Source organism: Aplidium turbinatum, chromosome 1 (assembly GCF_918807975.1).
Source record: "Aplidium turbinatum chromosome 1, kaAplTurb1.1, whole genome shotgun sequence".
NCBI classification, from domain to species: Eukaryota; Metazoa; Chordata; class Ascidiacea; order Aplousobranchia; family Polyclinidae; genus Aplidium; species Aplidium turbinatum.
Window position 1 is genome coordinate 43,163,007 of NC_137472.1, and position 14,769 is coordinate 43,177,775.

Sequence of the window (14,769 nt, forward strand, 5' to 3'; positions counted from 1 at the left end):
TGTTCACGAAGCCACACGCTAACCAACTGAGCTATCATCGTTTCAACGTCTGCAGACGTTAAATCAATGTAAAAGTGACGGATTCAACTGTCTGGGATATAGCATGAAGATAAATGACGACGCAGGGACGGTGGCCCGAGATAACTGCATCGCATGTTGTTTTCTGCTTTAGAGAAATTAAACCAGAATTAAACGAACACAACAAGACCAGCTGCAAAAATTTACTTATTTTTGGGTTGCCTAACATCAAACAAAATCCATGCAACAAGAAACTGATTGCTCACTGGGATGGACCTTCTTACTTTAATACACGTTGAATCAACGTTAACTTAAACTTTTTTTTACTATAGCCTTTGAAGGTAATCACTGTAATTTATTGTGTTCGCTCGTTCAATAATGCCAATTCGCAAACGTCACATTCGGTTGATTCAATAACATTCAAGCATTCTGTTCTCAGGCTTTGCAATGTTGCTACTCGAAACGAAGTTTTATTTAGGGACATTGAAACGTAAACGTAGCCTAATTCTCCAAGCGAATAGGTTTAGAATGAAATAAAATTGTTGTGCGATTTGAAACAAAATCACGTCAAAGAAATTTTGCGTAGGTATGAAGGGAATTTTGGTTTGAAAATAATTTTACTTTGAACACTTTAGTTCTGAAGAACTCGTTGGCAATTTTTCCAACGAAATGGCTCATGGCATCTCACTAGAAATAGCAATATGCTTTCTGCGTTCGGAGAGTGTTGTGCCTTTCATATTGAGAGGACAAAGAAAGAAGCTTGCTTTTGTTTCGTTGCAGTTTCTGGAACAAACAGTTCTAAATCTTGCGTGGGTCAAGTCAAGAAGGTTATAAATGCTGTATCATGCGATAGCAAAGTAGGTTATAGAAATTTTAGAAATGAAAATAAAACTGCCAAAAACATCTTTGCACGATACATTTCCCCAGTACTACATTGATATAGCGCTTGCAAAGCTAAACTTGAATTTTTTTACAAAAATTGTTAGCAGGGTCAGGCTCATGAAATCCAACAAACCACATGTTGCCGATATTTGTCATGGTAGAAAACACAGCAAAACCATTTACAAAAGTAAACAAATGTCACAAAGAAATAAAAAAAAGGGTTGTCCGAGTAAAACATGCGGTTATTTTCTTGCCCTACCCATGTGAATTGTTACACCAAATATAAAGTTGAAGATTTTCGCCAACTTATATAACGCAGTAAGACGACTTTAGCAAACCTTAGAGGGCTATACGATACTTGGCTGGCCTCGAAAACTGGTTTATGTCAGATTCTATAAAGTAAAAAATAATACATCAATTGTCAGCGCACACAGATACTGCGGTGGCCCTCACCGCAGACAAGAGAATATCTGAGTGAATTTTAAACTTACTGTAAAGAGAGTAAGAGAATGATAAGTTTGTATAAGTTTCATTTCACAAGCAGCAATTTTCACACTGATTCAAAACCTACAGTTGTTGAATCACTGTAAGAAAAGGTCGGTTATTTTCAGGTCGGTTTTTCAAAATGAGTCCTAATATTTCTCTGAAAACGATGGGCATCGATCACATCACGGTCTGGTTAGCTACTAGTATTAAACGCACAAATGAGTCATTCGGACGCAGTGTAGCTAGTGAAGAAGTAATGCATCATCATATTTCTGTAGCTGATAGTATAACAAATTTATTGCGAAATATCATGTCGTCGGCTGAATTAGAAGAAACACGCAATTCAATCATTTATTTGCAGCTAGGGAAACTCGCAACAAAATATTTCGTTTTAAAGTAAAATGCTTGTTCATTTTTGCTTCCAAATCAAAGCCTGCTTGTTTCGAGAGGAAACACACGAAAACCTCGGGTGGCAGAATGCATACTGCTAAAGTGACGACCTACTAGAGCCATGTTCTTCGAAAAAGTAAAATTTATTAAAATGGTTTCCAAAGAGAATAAAATTTCGTTTCGAATAACCCCACCGTCAGAATTGCTGACACAGAAAGCCGACATTTCCACCATGCTTAATTTTCTTTAAACGCAATCTTCACACAATGTTGGTCCACACAAACTCCAAACACGGTTTAAACATATGATACCATGGAAATGCAACCGGTTTGTCGCTGGAGTTTATGAGTTGGAATTAAAAAAATACATTGAAACTATTCGAAACACGTTGGAAGAAACTGTTTTCCATAATTTCTTAGTAACCAAATTCGTTCACACAAAGCCACAACTTCCTAGACAAGGCATGCTGAAAGAAAACTTGGGCACGTTCAACAGCAAATAAAACTACAACATTCATATACCTCATCGTGAAAAAGTATGAGAAGTATCGCCACATTTACATTTATTCAACGTTTAGAAACGTTAAAACAAACCAAAAATAGCGATGTTGTACGTCGAAAAGATGATGAAAGAATAATGAAGATACTTTTGCGATGGACAAATAAATAAGTGCGGTGTTTTTACAATAGAAACACTTAAATTGAAGAACATTTAAACTACATTTGACACACTACCAAAGCTAAGCATGTCCCATCATCTGATTCACCCTCAAGGCAAATTATCTGTTAGCAAAAAAAGACAAGGCTAACATCATATTATATATAGGGTTGCCAGTTCGTTTCTATGTCCAAATTAACTTTCGTGAAAATGGCCTTCTATTCAATTTCTAAGTGAGCAAAGTGGCAGCTGATCGGCACGGGAATCGAACCTTTGTTTCATGCACAGAAGACGAGAGAGCCAATCGAAATGTTATTTCACCACTGCTAGATATCTGGTGTAAAAATTTCTACAAAATAACAACTGAAAGAAATATCCGCACCAGAACAAAGAAAGAATTGACGATTAACTCACTCAGTGGTTCTTTTCGGCTCCACCATAATATGGGGTTGTATACAACATTGCGGCATAGGAATAATATAACTCGCAGACACCTTGATATTCCCAATAACGGTACTACGCATCTGAACTGACAAAATAGAATTCAAAAAAGATTCAATCGATTTCTTACCAGCGTCTGAGTAAAATTAACTTCCAAACACTAAACAGAAGAATTGTGATTATCGGATCAAGCAATGAATTCACTCATCATATCACTTGGTAGAAAAAGCTGCAAAACTTTTGGAGTTTTGCATAATCGATAAGAGCCTGACCTAGTTCTCCCTTTGCACAAATTTTCATGAAAAAAGTTGTAACTTTCTGAAAACAGGAAAAACATAATGGTAAAAAAAATAAAAGTTATCGACATGTGAAGCTTTGACCTAAAGTTACAGCTACATGCAGGGGTGAAACAAAAATAACCAGGGGAAAAAATAAAACAAAACATTCTCTCGTTTCGAAACCCGAATAGAAGTGTCTTTCTGACGCAATCTATGTGGAAAATGTTAAGCCCTAGTTTCACATCAAATGAGAAAAGTCGTTTCTCACCAAGTTTAAACATAAAAAATTACCCACAATCACAGTACGCTTGAAATAAACAACAAAAAATTGCTATCCACGTTATAATAACATATAATTAACCGGTAAAACAATTCAGCTATTCAGGATGTAAAGTCTACATAAGATGTAACAAATGATAGCAATGATTCGCTGACAACGAAAAGGCACTAGCCAGGCCCTAGTTTCATAATAATTAATCTTTTCGGCATTTCACTTTGTGCACAAAGTTAAGATTAACGCTTGTTGGTACAAAGCCAAGCAACCGGCGTGAGACGTGAAAATGTTTTTTACCCAAATATGACGGCGACCATTTGAACACATAGATGTTTGTATGAGCAATAGTTTACCATTGTCATTACATCATAAGCCATGCATTCAACGGCGAAAAGAGTCCGCGGGGAAATACCTGCTACATCACTCTTTTGCAAATAGAAAAAAACTGTCTTTTTGAAATGGGGTTAATTACGCGAAGAAAGAGATTTTCGAACAGAATTAGGCAAGATGCGATTGTGTCACTCACGAACAAAATTACACAAATTACGAGCGGAAATTGATATATGCAATATACGTTTATACAATAAGATGATGTCATAATCTTAACTATTAAATGTCAAGCGCTTAGAGGTTATTGGAATATCATGATTTATGTAAATATTCTTCGGGATCTTTGCGAAAAAACAACCTGTTCTTTCTTGACGTAACAAGGTTACTAACGCAAAATTAACTTTTGCAGAAAACCTGTTTTCATTAATCTAGGGTGACTTGACAGTTTTGGATTTCACCACATGTTGAGTGATATGTCATTTAAATTTATTATTTCGAAATATCTTTATCTTGGTTAGATATTTGGCTGAATGTAAAGACGGCAGCGTTCAAGCATTGAACTTCAGTCTGCAAAAATCTACCTTTGGTGATATTCTTAAAGCTGTCAACATGCAGAAAACAAAGCCTTGTTTGATCTACCCGACCCAGTGATGGGTGAAATCCTGGAAAGATTTTTAAATTATAATAGAATTTCAAAATAAATTATCTCTAGACTAGGCGAATCAGTATAGAAAATTGTATTGAATTTTACACACTGCGAGTTTTGAAGTATTGCCGCCCAGTGACTCCAAACTTGGGACATTCGTTACTCCGCAAGCTCGTCAAATGTTTTATAACATTTTCATCCTTTCTCTCCTAAGCATTGCGTGTCATCTCCGGTACAAGGTGCTCATAAGTTGCAAAACTAAGCAACGACGCATTGTCCTCACGCTTGTTCATTGCACCAATACATGGCGAGTAGCAGATGCTTAACTTTTGATACACAAAATTTGGGCCTGGCTATACATGGCTAAGCATAAAGCATGGTCACTTTTTAGCCATCATAAAAGCACCAAGTCCAACGCACGCAGCAAGAACACCAACACTCATAACAGAGCGAATTCCTGTCGAAAAGTTATTCGGATCAAATTCATTCTCTTGAGAAACATCCATTCTGTTTTCGCTGGCTTTACTCCATTCCACAAAGTTTTCCTGCAAGAAAAAAATCTATTTCAGCAATCGGTAACTGTAACATGACCCTTCACCGCTCTGGTGGTATAGCTCATTCATTCTATTGTCTGCTGAAATAACTTCGATGATGAAAGCGGTTAAGTATGAGTGCTATATATATAGCGTAATATCATACGGCGCAATTCAAGATATGGAATGTCTCTCGTGATTCATCCTTGTTCAATGTAGGTTGCTGAACAGAATTCATTTGATAACGGTTTCGACAATCAAAGAAAATTCTACAATGCCAACGTCAAATAAAGACCATGCCAAGTAAACTACAAAATAACCTTTTTTAATCAAACAACAGAGTATTTGCAATAACTTCTGAAATATTATGTTCTAAAAAAAGTTTATTTCAATTTCAAGTACAATGCGTAACGACAAAATCCCATTTTCTACACAAAAATACGAACACTTACGGTAAACAAAGTCAACTCTCTATGAAAGCTCATCTATAACACTGGTCTGCATGAATTTATTTTCTCTATAAGAATGAGATCAACGTTTTCGAACTAATTTTGGGGCGCTGATTCCAAAAGTGCCGTGCTTTTTTGCCTATATCACATCAAGTTTTAAAGTTACGGTCAAAAAAAGCAAAATATCATGTCTGAAATAGGTGTGTCACAGCCTGAAATGCGAAGACCACAGATTCGGAACCAGCACCCCAAAAATAGCTATGTTTGCATGTTTTTAATGAGAAAACAAATTTGAAGTTGGAAAATGTAGGCCAGTGTAATTAGACCAAAAAAGCTAAAAATTGTCAGCATAATCAAATTCTAAGCAATTGTATCAAAGCATCAACGACCCGTAATCTGTATTTACACGGAAAAGATACAAAATCAGTTCTTTCCAATTGCTGACAAAGTACTGAGCAAATCAAAACATTTCTCGATACAGTAGCTTAGCAGTGTTCTTATCATTAGCAAATTAGAAAAAAAAAAAACTATCAATTAGGGTTATTAAATATTTATATTAAAACTAACTTATACATTGGATGAACCAAATCTTTAAACTTTATGGGTAAACTTTGAAGGCTACTTTTGTGTATAACATCAACTTCTGCATTCAAATGATTTATGTTATTGAACAAATATTAAACAAAATCAGTGGTGCTAGAAGAATGGAAATTTAACTTGGTTTGTAAATTCACATTAAATTCAATTTTGAAACGATTAATTTTTACACTGCAGAGCATTTAAAATTCCAATTTTATCGCGAATAGGGTGAAGAACTTTGCATAAATTCTATTTGATTGCGGTTGTACTTCATCCGCAATCATATGTTGGAGCTGTGTCATCATCTTAAATCATTGAAAAGAAATCTAATTTTGACAAAAATATTAATAAACACTTTATATATAGCATGTTGAATGGAATTAATTATGAGCAAAGTTAAACCAAATAAAATTTGTTGTACATGTGTCATAGCCCAGGTATTTGATGTGAAATACAATGAACCTGGTTGCAAATTTCTAACTTGTTTTACCATTTTAATTCTCATTTAACATTAGATGAAAAAATGGATTAAAACAACAGCATGTCCATGATTCTGCATGGTACGCTTCGCAAAAAAACATCATTTGGCTGATGTCAAATTTGTTAAGTTGTTGTTACTTACCCATCCACCTCGCTTTGCAAGCCATTGTGACAGTTCAGTGTCGAAAAAGGTTGTTACCCAAGAAACAATGCTATCAACTGCTTCAGGAGATCGACATTCCACTGCTCTTACAGCTAACACTCCAGCAAAAACTAAGAGAGCAATAATATGTCCCCATTTAATATGATCGTCATCAGCATTAATTCCGTTTGCAGATGCATATTTAATGTTTGATGCTGTAGCAATGTTTCCATTTTCTGTAGGTCTTCTTGCTGAATATGTTTGCTTCAGTGGAAGACGAAATAAGTCTTTTGTAATCTTTGAGAATATATGATGTACATCATGTGTGGTTAAACTTGTTGATCTGAAATCATATGAGACAAAATTGAAAAAATTTGAAAACAAATGTATATATATATATATAAACCTAAAACATTCTTTTTGAAAAATTTCTACAGTATTTCTAAAAAGATTCTATTTGAATAAGGACCTTCTGATGATCCTCCTTTAAGTGAAACAGGCTGATAAGGACTCAGCTAGTAATAACTACATATATATATTTGATTTAAACCTAAAACAGATTCATGAAGCCTGAAACCATTGTCTTAGTACCTCCAAAACATATTAAAATGCTGTTTTGTGAGAACAATTAAGCTTTATAGCAGGGCTGGGGAGCTGGAGCCGGAGCTGGAGCCTGGAGCGTTGGAGCCAAGCATTTTCTCCGGAGCTGGAGCCGGAGCTGGAGCCTTTTTAAACATTTCTTGTGGAGCCGGAGCTGGAGCTACAAAATATTTATCAGCTCCAGCTCCAGTATTGAATACAGACGAAATTGGTTAATAGTATACAGCTTATACGTATCAATCGTTTATTTGAATCAAAACCTGAAATCCCAAACCAAATCCAATCTGATGTACAGTGCCGGCAAAAAAAATCTTTACATTCAGTCGGCAAAAAAAACTTTACATGTAAAATCTGCAGAAGTTCTTAGCTTACTGTTCTCGCCAAAAGCATTGCGTCACAAAAACGCTTATAGTTACATCATTAGCTACTCTCTGGCAACACTTCGCCGTAAAGCCATTGCTCTGCGTGCGTAGTGTTGCTTTCCAGCATCGTGAATAGTAAGGGGGGTGAAATCGCACAAAATTTTTCATTTTCTTGAAGTTTCGAGGTCTTGCAAATTTTTTTTCAAAAACTAAAATGGGTTGAAAGAAGAAGCAAATGGAAGAAAAACCTCGTGTCTTGACTTTGTGAAAGAAGGGAGATTCTGTGATTGCTGTAGCCAGAGATATTGGGGTCTTCAGAGAGGCAATGTATCACCAAAATCTTTGCAATGAGTGAATATTTCACCTTTTTAATTGATAAGTTGCCTCTCTTGAGACCCCAATATCTCTGGCTACAGCAATCAAAGAATCTATCTTCTCTAACAAACAGGGTTGGCTGATTTAAATCAAATGATTTAAATCATTGATTTAAATCATGATTTAAATCAAACAATAAAAATCAAAAAAATCAATTAAAAAAATCAAATGATTTTTTATTTGCTAAAATAAAAATAAATACATCAACAAACGTTTCACTGCTTCTCTGTAATACAAAAGTTATATTTAAATACTTAAGGCTATAGGCTATGCATGTTTTGAAAGGCAACTTAGTTTACTTGGCAGTTCACAAACAGTGTTGTTCACTAAACATAGTTTTTGAGCAAGTTTTTTCCACTTTTGGTCTGGTTCAATCAAAAGTTCGAAATCGATTGGGCACTGCAAAAGCTGGCGAGCTTGTATTTATGTACAAACTTCTCAATGCAAAATAAACTGCAATTTTGTGTCATCTGAACTTTTATTGTTTTGGTATGGTACGTTGGTAACATAATTATATTACACAGTTAAACTTTCTTTGCAAAAAGTCTGGTTGTAGGCTATGCATCAGTTGAGCAAAAAAGCAAAGTACTGTGTGCTCAAACTTAAGGAAAGATTTTAGTGTAGTGAGATGACAGTCTGAGACGTGCCTCAATCTCGATATGCACATAAAGCAACATATCACACCTACTTAAAAATATGTGCAATAGCGTGACGCGACAATTTATCGAACGACAATTCATCGAAACGACTGTTTATCGAAACGACAGTTCATCAAACGACTGTTTATCGAAACGACAGTTTATCGAACGACGAAGCACATATGCAATGGAATACTCAGGGGCTAGAGGATAATGGTTAGGGGTTAGGGTTACTGGTTAGGGTAAAGGTTAGGGGTTAGGTTTTCGATTAACTGTCGTTCGATAAACTGTTGTTCGATTAACTGTCGTTTCGATAAACTGTCGTTCGATTAATTGTCGTTCGATAAACTGTGTTTCGAAAAACTGTCGTAGTGCCATGCAATAGACACTAGACAGGCTAGCCTACAATGTGATAATAAAAATGATTAAACACTTGCAAAGCAAAGCCTTTCAATCAATCAAGGGGTTAAAAATAATTCTGCTATCTTACTAAAATGATCTCTTCTCCCAAGTAGACTCGACGCTTTTTTATATAAAAAAAATCAAAAAAATCTGATTTAAATCAAAAAAATCCGATTTAAATCAAAAAAATCCGATTTTTTTGATTTTTTTAAAAAAATCATGATTTTTTCCAACCCTGCTAACAAAGTCAAGGCACGAGGTTTTTCTTCCATTTGCTTCTTCTTTCGACCCATTTTAGTTTTTGAAAATTTTTTTGCAAGACCTCGAAACTTTGAGAAAATGAAAAATATTGTGCGATTTCACCCCCCCTTACTATTCACGAAGCTGGAAAGCAACACTACGCACGCAGAGCAATGGCTTTACGGCGAAGTGATGCCGGAGAGTAGCTAATGATGTAACTATAAGCATTTTTGTGACGCAATGCTTTTGGCGGGAACAGTAAGCCAAGAACTTCTGCAGATTTTACATGTAAAGTTTTTTTTTTGCCGACTGAATGTAAAGATTTTTTTTGCCGGCACTGTAAAGTAAAAACATCGGTTAAGAGAATACCGCTTAAAAGAATAAGTCGGATAAAGTATGGAGCCGGAGCATGGAGCCGGAGCCGCTGTTTAAAAATTTATAGCTCCGGAGCCGGAGCTGGAGCTAGTGGATGAATGCTTGATAGCTCCGGAGCTGGAGCCTATGCTTTTTTGCAGTGGCTCCCCAGCCCTGCTTTATAGATATGTTCAACAAGTATAATACAACAAACAGATCAGCAATTCTTCAAGTACGTGTATCTCCACACGAAGCAAAATTTACATCACTTTAAAACTCTTTATTTAAAAAATGAAAAAAAAACTTAAAAAGGCATTATTAATTATTATTTATATATTGAACCATAAGCATAAAAAGCCAAGTAACTTAATCAAATTTAACATCTTTAAATTTATTACAACATTTACAGAAAAAAAACTACATTGAAACAAATTTTGAACATCTTTGACATCACAATCATGATGTCCTCTTCAGAAATAATATGTCTATTCAGAAAATTTATCTATAGCTAAACAAAATACAATGGTTATACATATATATATATATTAGGGTGGCCAAAAAAAATGGAAATTTTTTATTTTTGTTTGCACACCCCCTCATTTGAGGAGGATTCATGAAAAAATGACACTGTGAAAATTTGAAGTGAATCCGACAAGAGGAAGTGCTCTCCCACCGACCTCTAAATTTGCTTTCTTTGGCATAATTCATCAAAATTCCGTGAATATGTGACGTAATTCTTTTTTGACTTATCTGCATTGCAGTTGCAGCATTTTTGTGTTAACCATTGTTTTACTCTGAATTTATGATACAATAAGTGTTTCCATATGCAGAAAAACATAAATAATGCACAAAATAGATCACATTAACAAGCGTTTGGTATGAAATTAAATGCACTGAACTTTAGCGAAAACCGTATAAAAGTATGTTCACTAGTCACAATCGCAACGCTTCAGGTGACAGCACATTGCCCAGAAAAAGCAAAAGAAATGTTTGTAAAGAGTCAAGCCATTGATTTTATTTAATGGAGCTGTTGGCAAGTTGGCTTTTACTTGCACTTGTTGGAAGCAGCTTTCTGTGGTGCTCGATCACCTGATAGAGAAGCTGGCGCTGTTGTTCATTTTCCGCAAGGACTTCATTGAAGTCAGTAGCTAATTTGACTGCCCAGTGCCCGCTCTGCACAATCATTGACGACTTTGAGATCATGGCATGCAAGAAATAGCAGCCTTCGATTAAATGCCTGCTGCATGACAGTGATAGCTCCAGTGTGGATTCCCGTATTGCTTGATGTCGTGTCAAAACAAAGTGCAGCTAAGTGCTCTGCTACAACTCGTGTATGAATTCCACTACTTTTTGGCCCATTAGTGATCCCGTTCCAACAGGCAGCTTTGGAATGCCAAGCAGTATCTCAACATGCATACCAGAAACTACAATGGCCAAAGATTCGCACTTTGTGCCATTGGCATTAGTCAAATGTTTACCATGAAAATGAACAACAAGTGGAACTGTAACTGTTGGTTTAAATTTTTGCAGCACTGCAGCTGCCAGGCTTTCACGTGAGGTGTTTCGAGGCATTCATGACAGAGGAATGTGACATTGTCAATTCATTTATATCAATTCCAGCTGCAGCAAGAGCAGGAGTGACGATCATCATTGCTTGACGACTTGATGTTATAGTTCTGTTCAGTGCTGCATTAAACAGTGGATTATCGATAATGCAGCGTTTTGGTAATGGCTGCTCCTACTGGGTTTTCTTTTGTTTTGGTGTTATTTGGATTTACGGTGCAAACAGTGGGTCACTGGAAGAATCTTCATCATCTGCTAATCATTTTCAGATGAGAAAGCAGCAGCACTTGATGGTACTGGATCAATGCGATTTCTGTTGCGTCTCTGTTCATCATCTTTGCGCTTTCTATACTTTGCAGCAGCTTGCCGATGCATTGGGTCCTCTGTTGTCATCAGTATCTGTCATGCACCACCTTGGTCTATCAAAAACTGGCAGTCTTCTGGTATTGTTATGCGGCATTCCCAGTTAGCATGTGCAATATCAAATAATGCACTTAAGCTCTGGGTGAAGTCAGCTTCTGAGGTCAGCTGGGAAGCTGAATTTCGCCTCCCTTTGTGCTTTGATTCTCCTATATGCTCTTGATGGATGCGTTTTAGTTTGGTAACAACGTGAGTCTTTGCAGTGGTAGCGATATTACCTTTCACTCACAAGAACTGTACTGCAAGCAAGTGGCAGTGTAACCTTATTGATCTTCATCTCGTAGAACCACACCACATACAGGCAGCTGACATAGCCCCTCAAGGGAGTCAACACTATAGAGTGGGTGTCCATTTGTTGACTCTCTTGAGGGCCATGTTAGCTGCCTGTATGGGGTGTGGTTCTTCGTCGTCTACTACGAGATGAAGGTCAATAAGATTACACTGCCACTTGCATGCAGTACAGTTGCAGATGAAGTAATATTAACTACTACCATCTATGCCACTTTTTGGTTTGCAGCACCTTCATCAATATCTGCCCCTACAAATGACCTAGCAATGTCACAGCTCACAGAGGATTATAAAGAGGTTGACAATGCAATTTCTCAAGTGGCAGAAAAAAGTTGAGGTTGCGCTTGTGGTACATCAGTGAGGATCTTGCTGCACTGCCTTTATTCAGTGATAATAACACAGATGAAAAGAAGGCAATCGTTAATGCTCTTAAGAAAGACCCATTTCCCGAAGATGTTCGTCGTGTTGCCCCAAACAAAATTGTCAAGTTTTAACGTCTCTCTTTGGCACAGTTTGTAACACAGCATTCACTTAACCTTTTCGAGTCACTGCTTCTGTTGACACATGGCGTGATCGTGATGATTATAAAGAAGCATGCAAAGTTTGGCGTCATCTCAAAGCCGTCAATGATTGTGCAGAGCGGGCAGTCAAATTAGCTACTGACTTCAATGAAGTCCATACAAAAAATGAACAACAGCGCCAGCTCCTCTATCAAGTGGTCGAGCACCACAGAAAGCGGCTTCCAACAAGTGCAATAAAGTCAACCAATGGCTTGACTCTTTACAAACATTTCTTTTGCAATTTCTGGGCAATGTGTTGTCACCTGAAGCGTTGCGATCGTGACTGGTGAACATACTTTTATGCGGTTTTAGCTAAAGTTTAGTGCATTTTGTTTCATACCAAACGCTTGTTAATGTGATCTATTTTGTGCATTATTTATGTTTTTCTGCATATGGAAACACTTATTGTATCATAAATTCAGAGTAAAACAATGGTTAACACAAAAATGCTGCAACTGCAATGCAGATAAGTCAAAAAAGAATTACGTCACATATTCAAGGAATTTTGACGAATTATGCCAAAGAAAGCAAACTTTGAGGTCGGTGGGAGAGCACTTCCTCTTGTCGGATTCACTTCAAATTTTCACAGTGTCATTTTTTCATGAATCCTCCTCAAATGAGAGGGTGTGCAAAAAAAAATAAAAAATTTCCATTTTTTTTGGCCACCCTAATATATATATATATATATACATAATATAAATAATAAATTCATCAACAGCAAAAACCTAAAAACTGCACAGTGCTTCGGTATATTATTTTTGAAGAGGATATCATGTGATGTCGAAAACGTTCAAAATTTGTTTCAATGTAGTTTTTTTTTGGTTTTCTGTAAATTTTGTAATAAACTTTAATATGTTACATCTGATACTTGGCTTCGTATGCCTATGGTTCAACAAGACAAACTCTCTACCAAAAGCTCTTCTTATATCTTATATTATTTATTTTAATTATGTATATATATATAAATTGTTGTTTAAAGATCTGAAAAACAATCAAAGCAGATCATTTTAAAGCTTTTAAATCACATCATATTATAAGCTGAAAGTAAAAACATTTTTGATGTTTATTTTACAACATAAACTTGTCTGGTTATCTCCTATATATTTTAACAACTTGGTGGGCGATTGGAGTGTTGGTTCAAGACAAGTAATCTGAACACCTCAAACTTGAAAACAGTTCAAGAAAAAACAATCAAACTTTTACAATCACAAAATATATCTCTGGAAACACAACTGTGTAAAACTTGTTGCTTATGCTCCATTTAAAGTTATTATAATATATTGTATAAAAGACATACAATTTTAGGAGTGAACAGATTTTTAATGTACAGTAGGAACAAAACCAAAAAACTTGAGCGATGCACTCCTTGCATGTGGCCACCATACAGCAACTTTGCGACAAAAAAAAATCATTTTGCCTCCAGCTTTAGCATTGCCTGAGGCATGAGTCTTTGTATTCTGAACAGTTATATACTTTCTTTGTGTAGATTTTATTGTAACAAAATTGTAAGATATGTTACTGGTTGAATTTTTAACATACATAAACCAACACTCCTCCCTCATAGTAAAAAAATAAAATATTGCAAATTATACATGAGTAAAAATGCAAGTTTACCGTAGTAAAAGAAACTGATCACAGCGAGTAGCAAAATTAAAAATTATCAAAAAAAAAGTAAAATCAAACATTTATCATTCAACTATTTCATCAACAGATGTGGAACTAACTCTAAATACGGTAACTCAAATTTCAACAGAATTATTACTAGCCAAAAAGTTAAAGAATTATTCTTTTCATCTTCACAAAATATCTCACACCTGATTTCTTCAAGGAGATCAGGAAAAGTTTCTTTGTATCTCTGTTCGTATTGTGCAGCAATGTTGCGCAAAGAGAGGTTAAGTCTTGATGGTGTTTGTTGTGGTGATGGTAAACCAAGCAAAATTTCAGAATTTTCATGATTCATTGCTCCACGCCCATCAGGAATGTAGTTTTCAACAGAAAGCGTTGAATGTATTTTGTACAGAATATAATCTTCTACAACCCGCCTTGTTTGTTGAACCATATTTGTTAACAGTACAACTAGCCTGGTAGCATCATTAACAAAAAAATGAGTTTAAAAACTTAGCAGTTTCTGAGAATCATGTAATCAAACACTCTGAAAGCAAATAAAATAGGACTTTTGACATTCCTTTCAAAAGTGAATGATATCAAACTGTCAAACATATAATGTCTTGTTAATTTCTTTGTTACCGTATTAGACAACGCTCAACTCTTCTATAGAAAAACAGGGATATCTAGAGAAGGGGATACGAAGGCTCACAGCAATTGCCTTATTCTGATGACACTACCAGGGCGGTAGTTTGCAGCGCGTGAAACATGCGGTTC

General features: G+C 35.9%; 1 protein-coding gene across 1 annotated transcript; it reads right to left on the bottom strand.

Annotated features, from left to right (window-relative positions):
- Positions 1-207: 207 nt before the first annotated feature.
- LOC145780295 (apoptosis regulator Bcl-2-like) lies at positions 208-14,446 on the bottom strand. The gene is made up of 3 exons (XM_082592001.1): positions 14,202-14,446; positions 6,586-6,928; positions 208-4,947 (listed from the first exon to the last, which is right to left on the bottom strand). Exons 1-3 carry the CDS (start codon positions 14,444-14,446, stop codon positions 4,783-4,785), a joined length of 753 nt encoding a protein of 250 aa, XP_082448127.1. The 3' UTR covers positions 208-4,782.
- Positions 14,447-14,769: the final 323 nt, after the last annotated feature.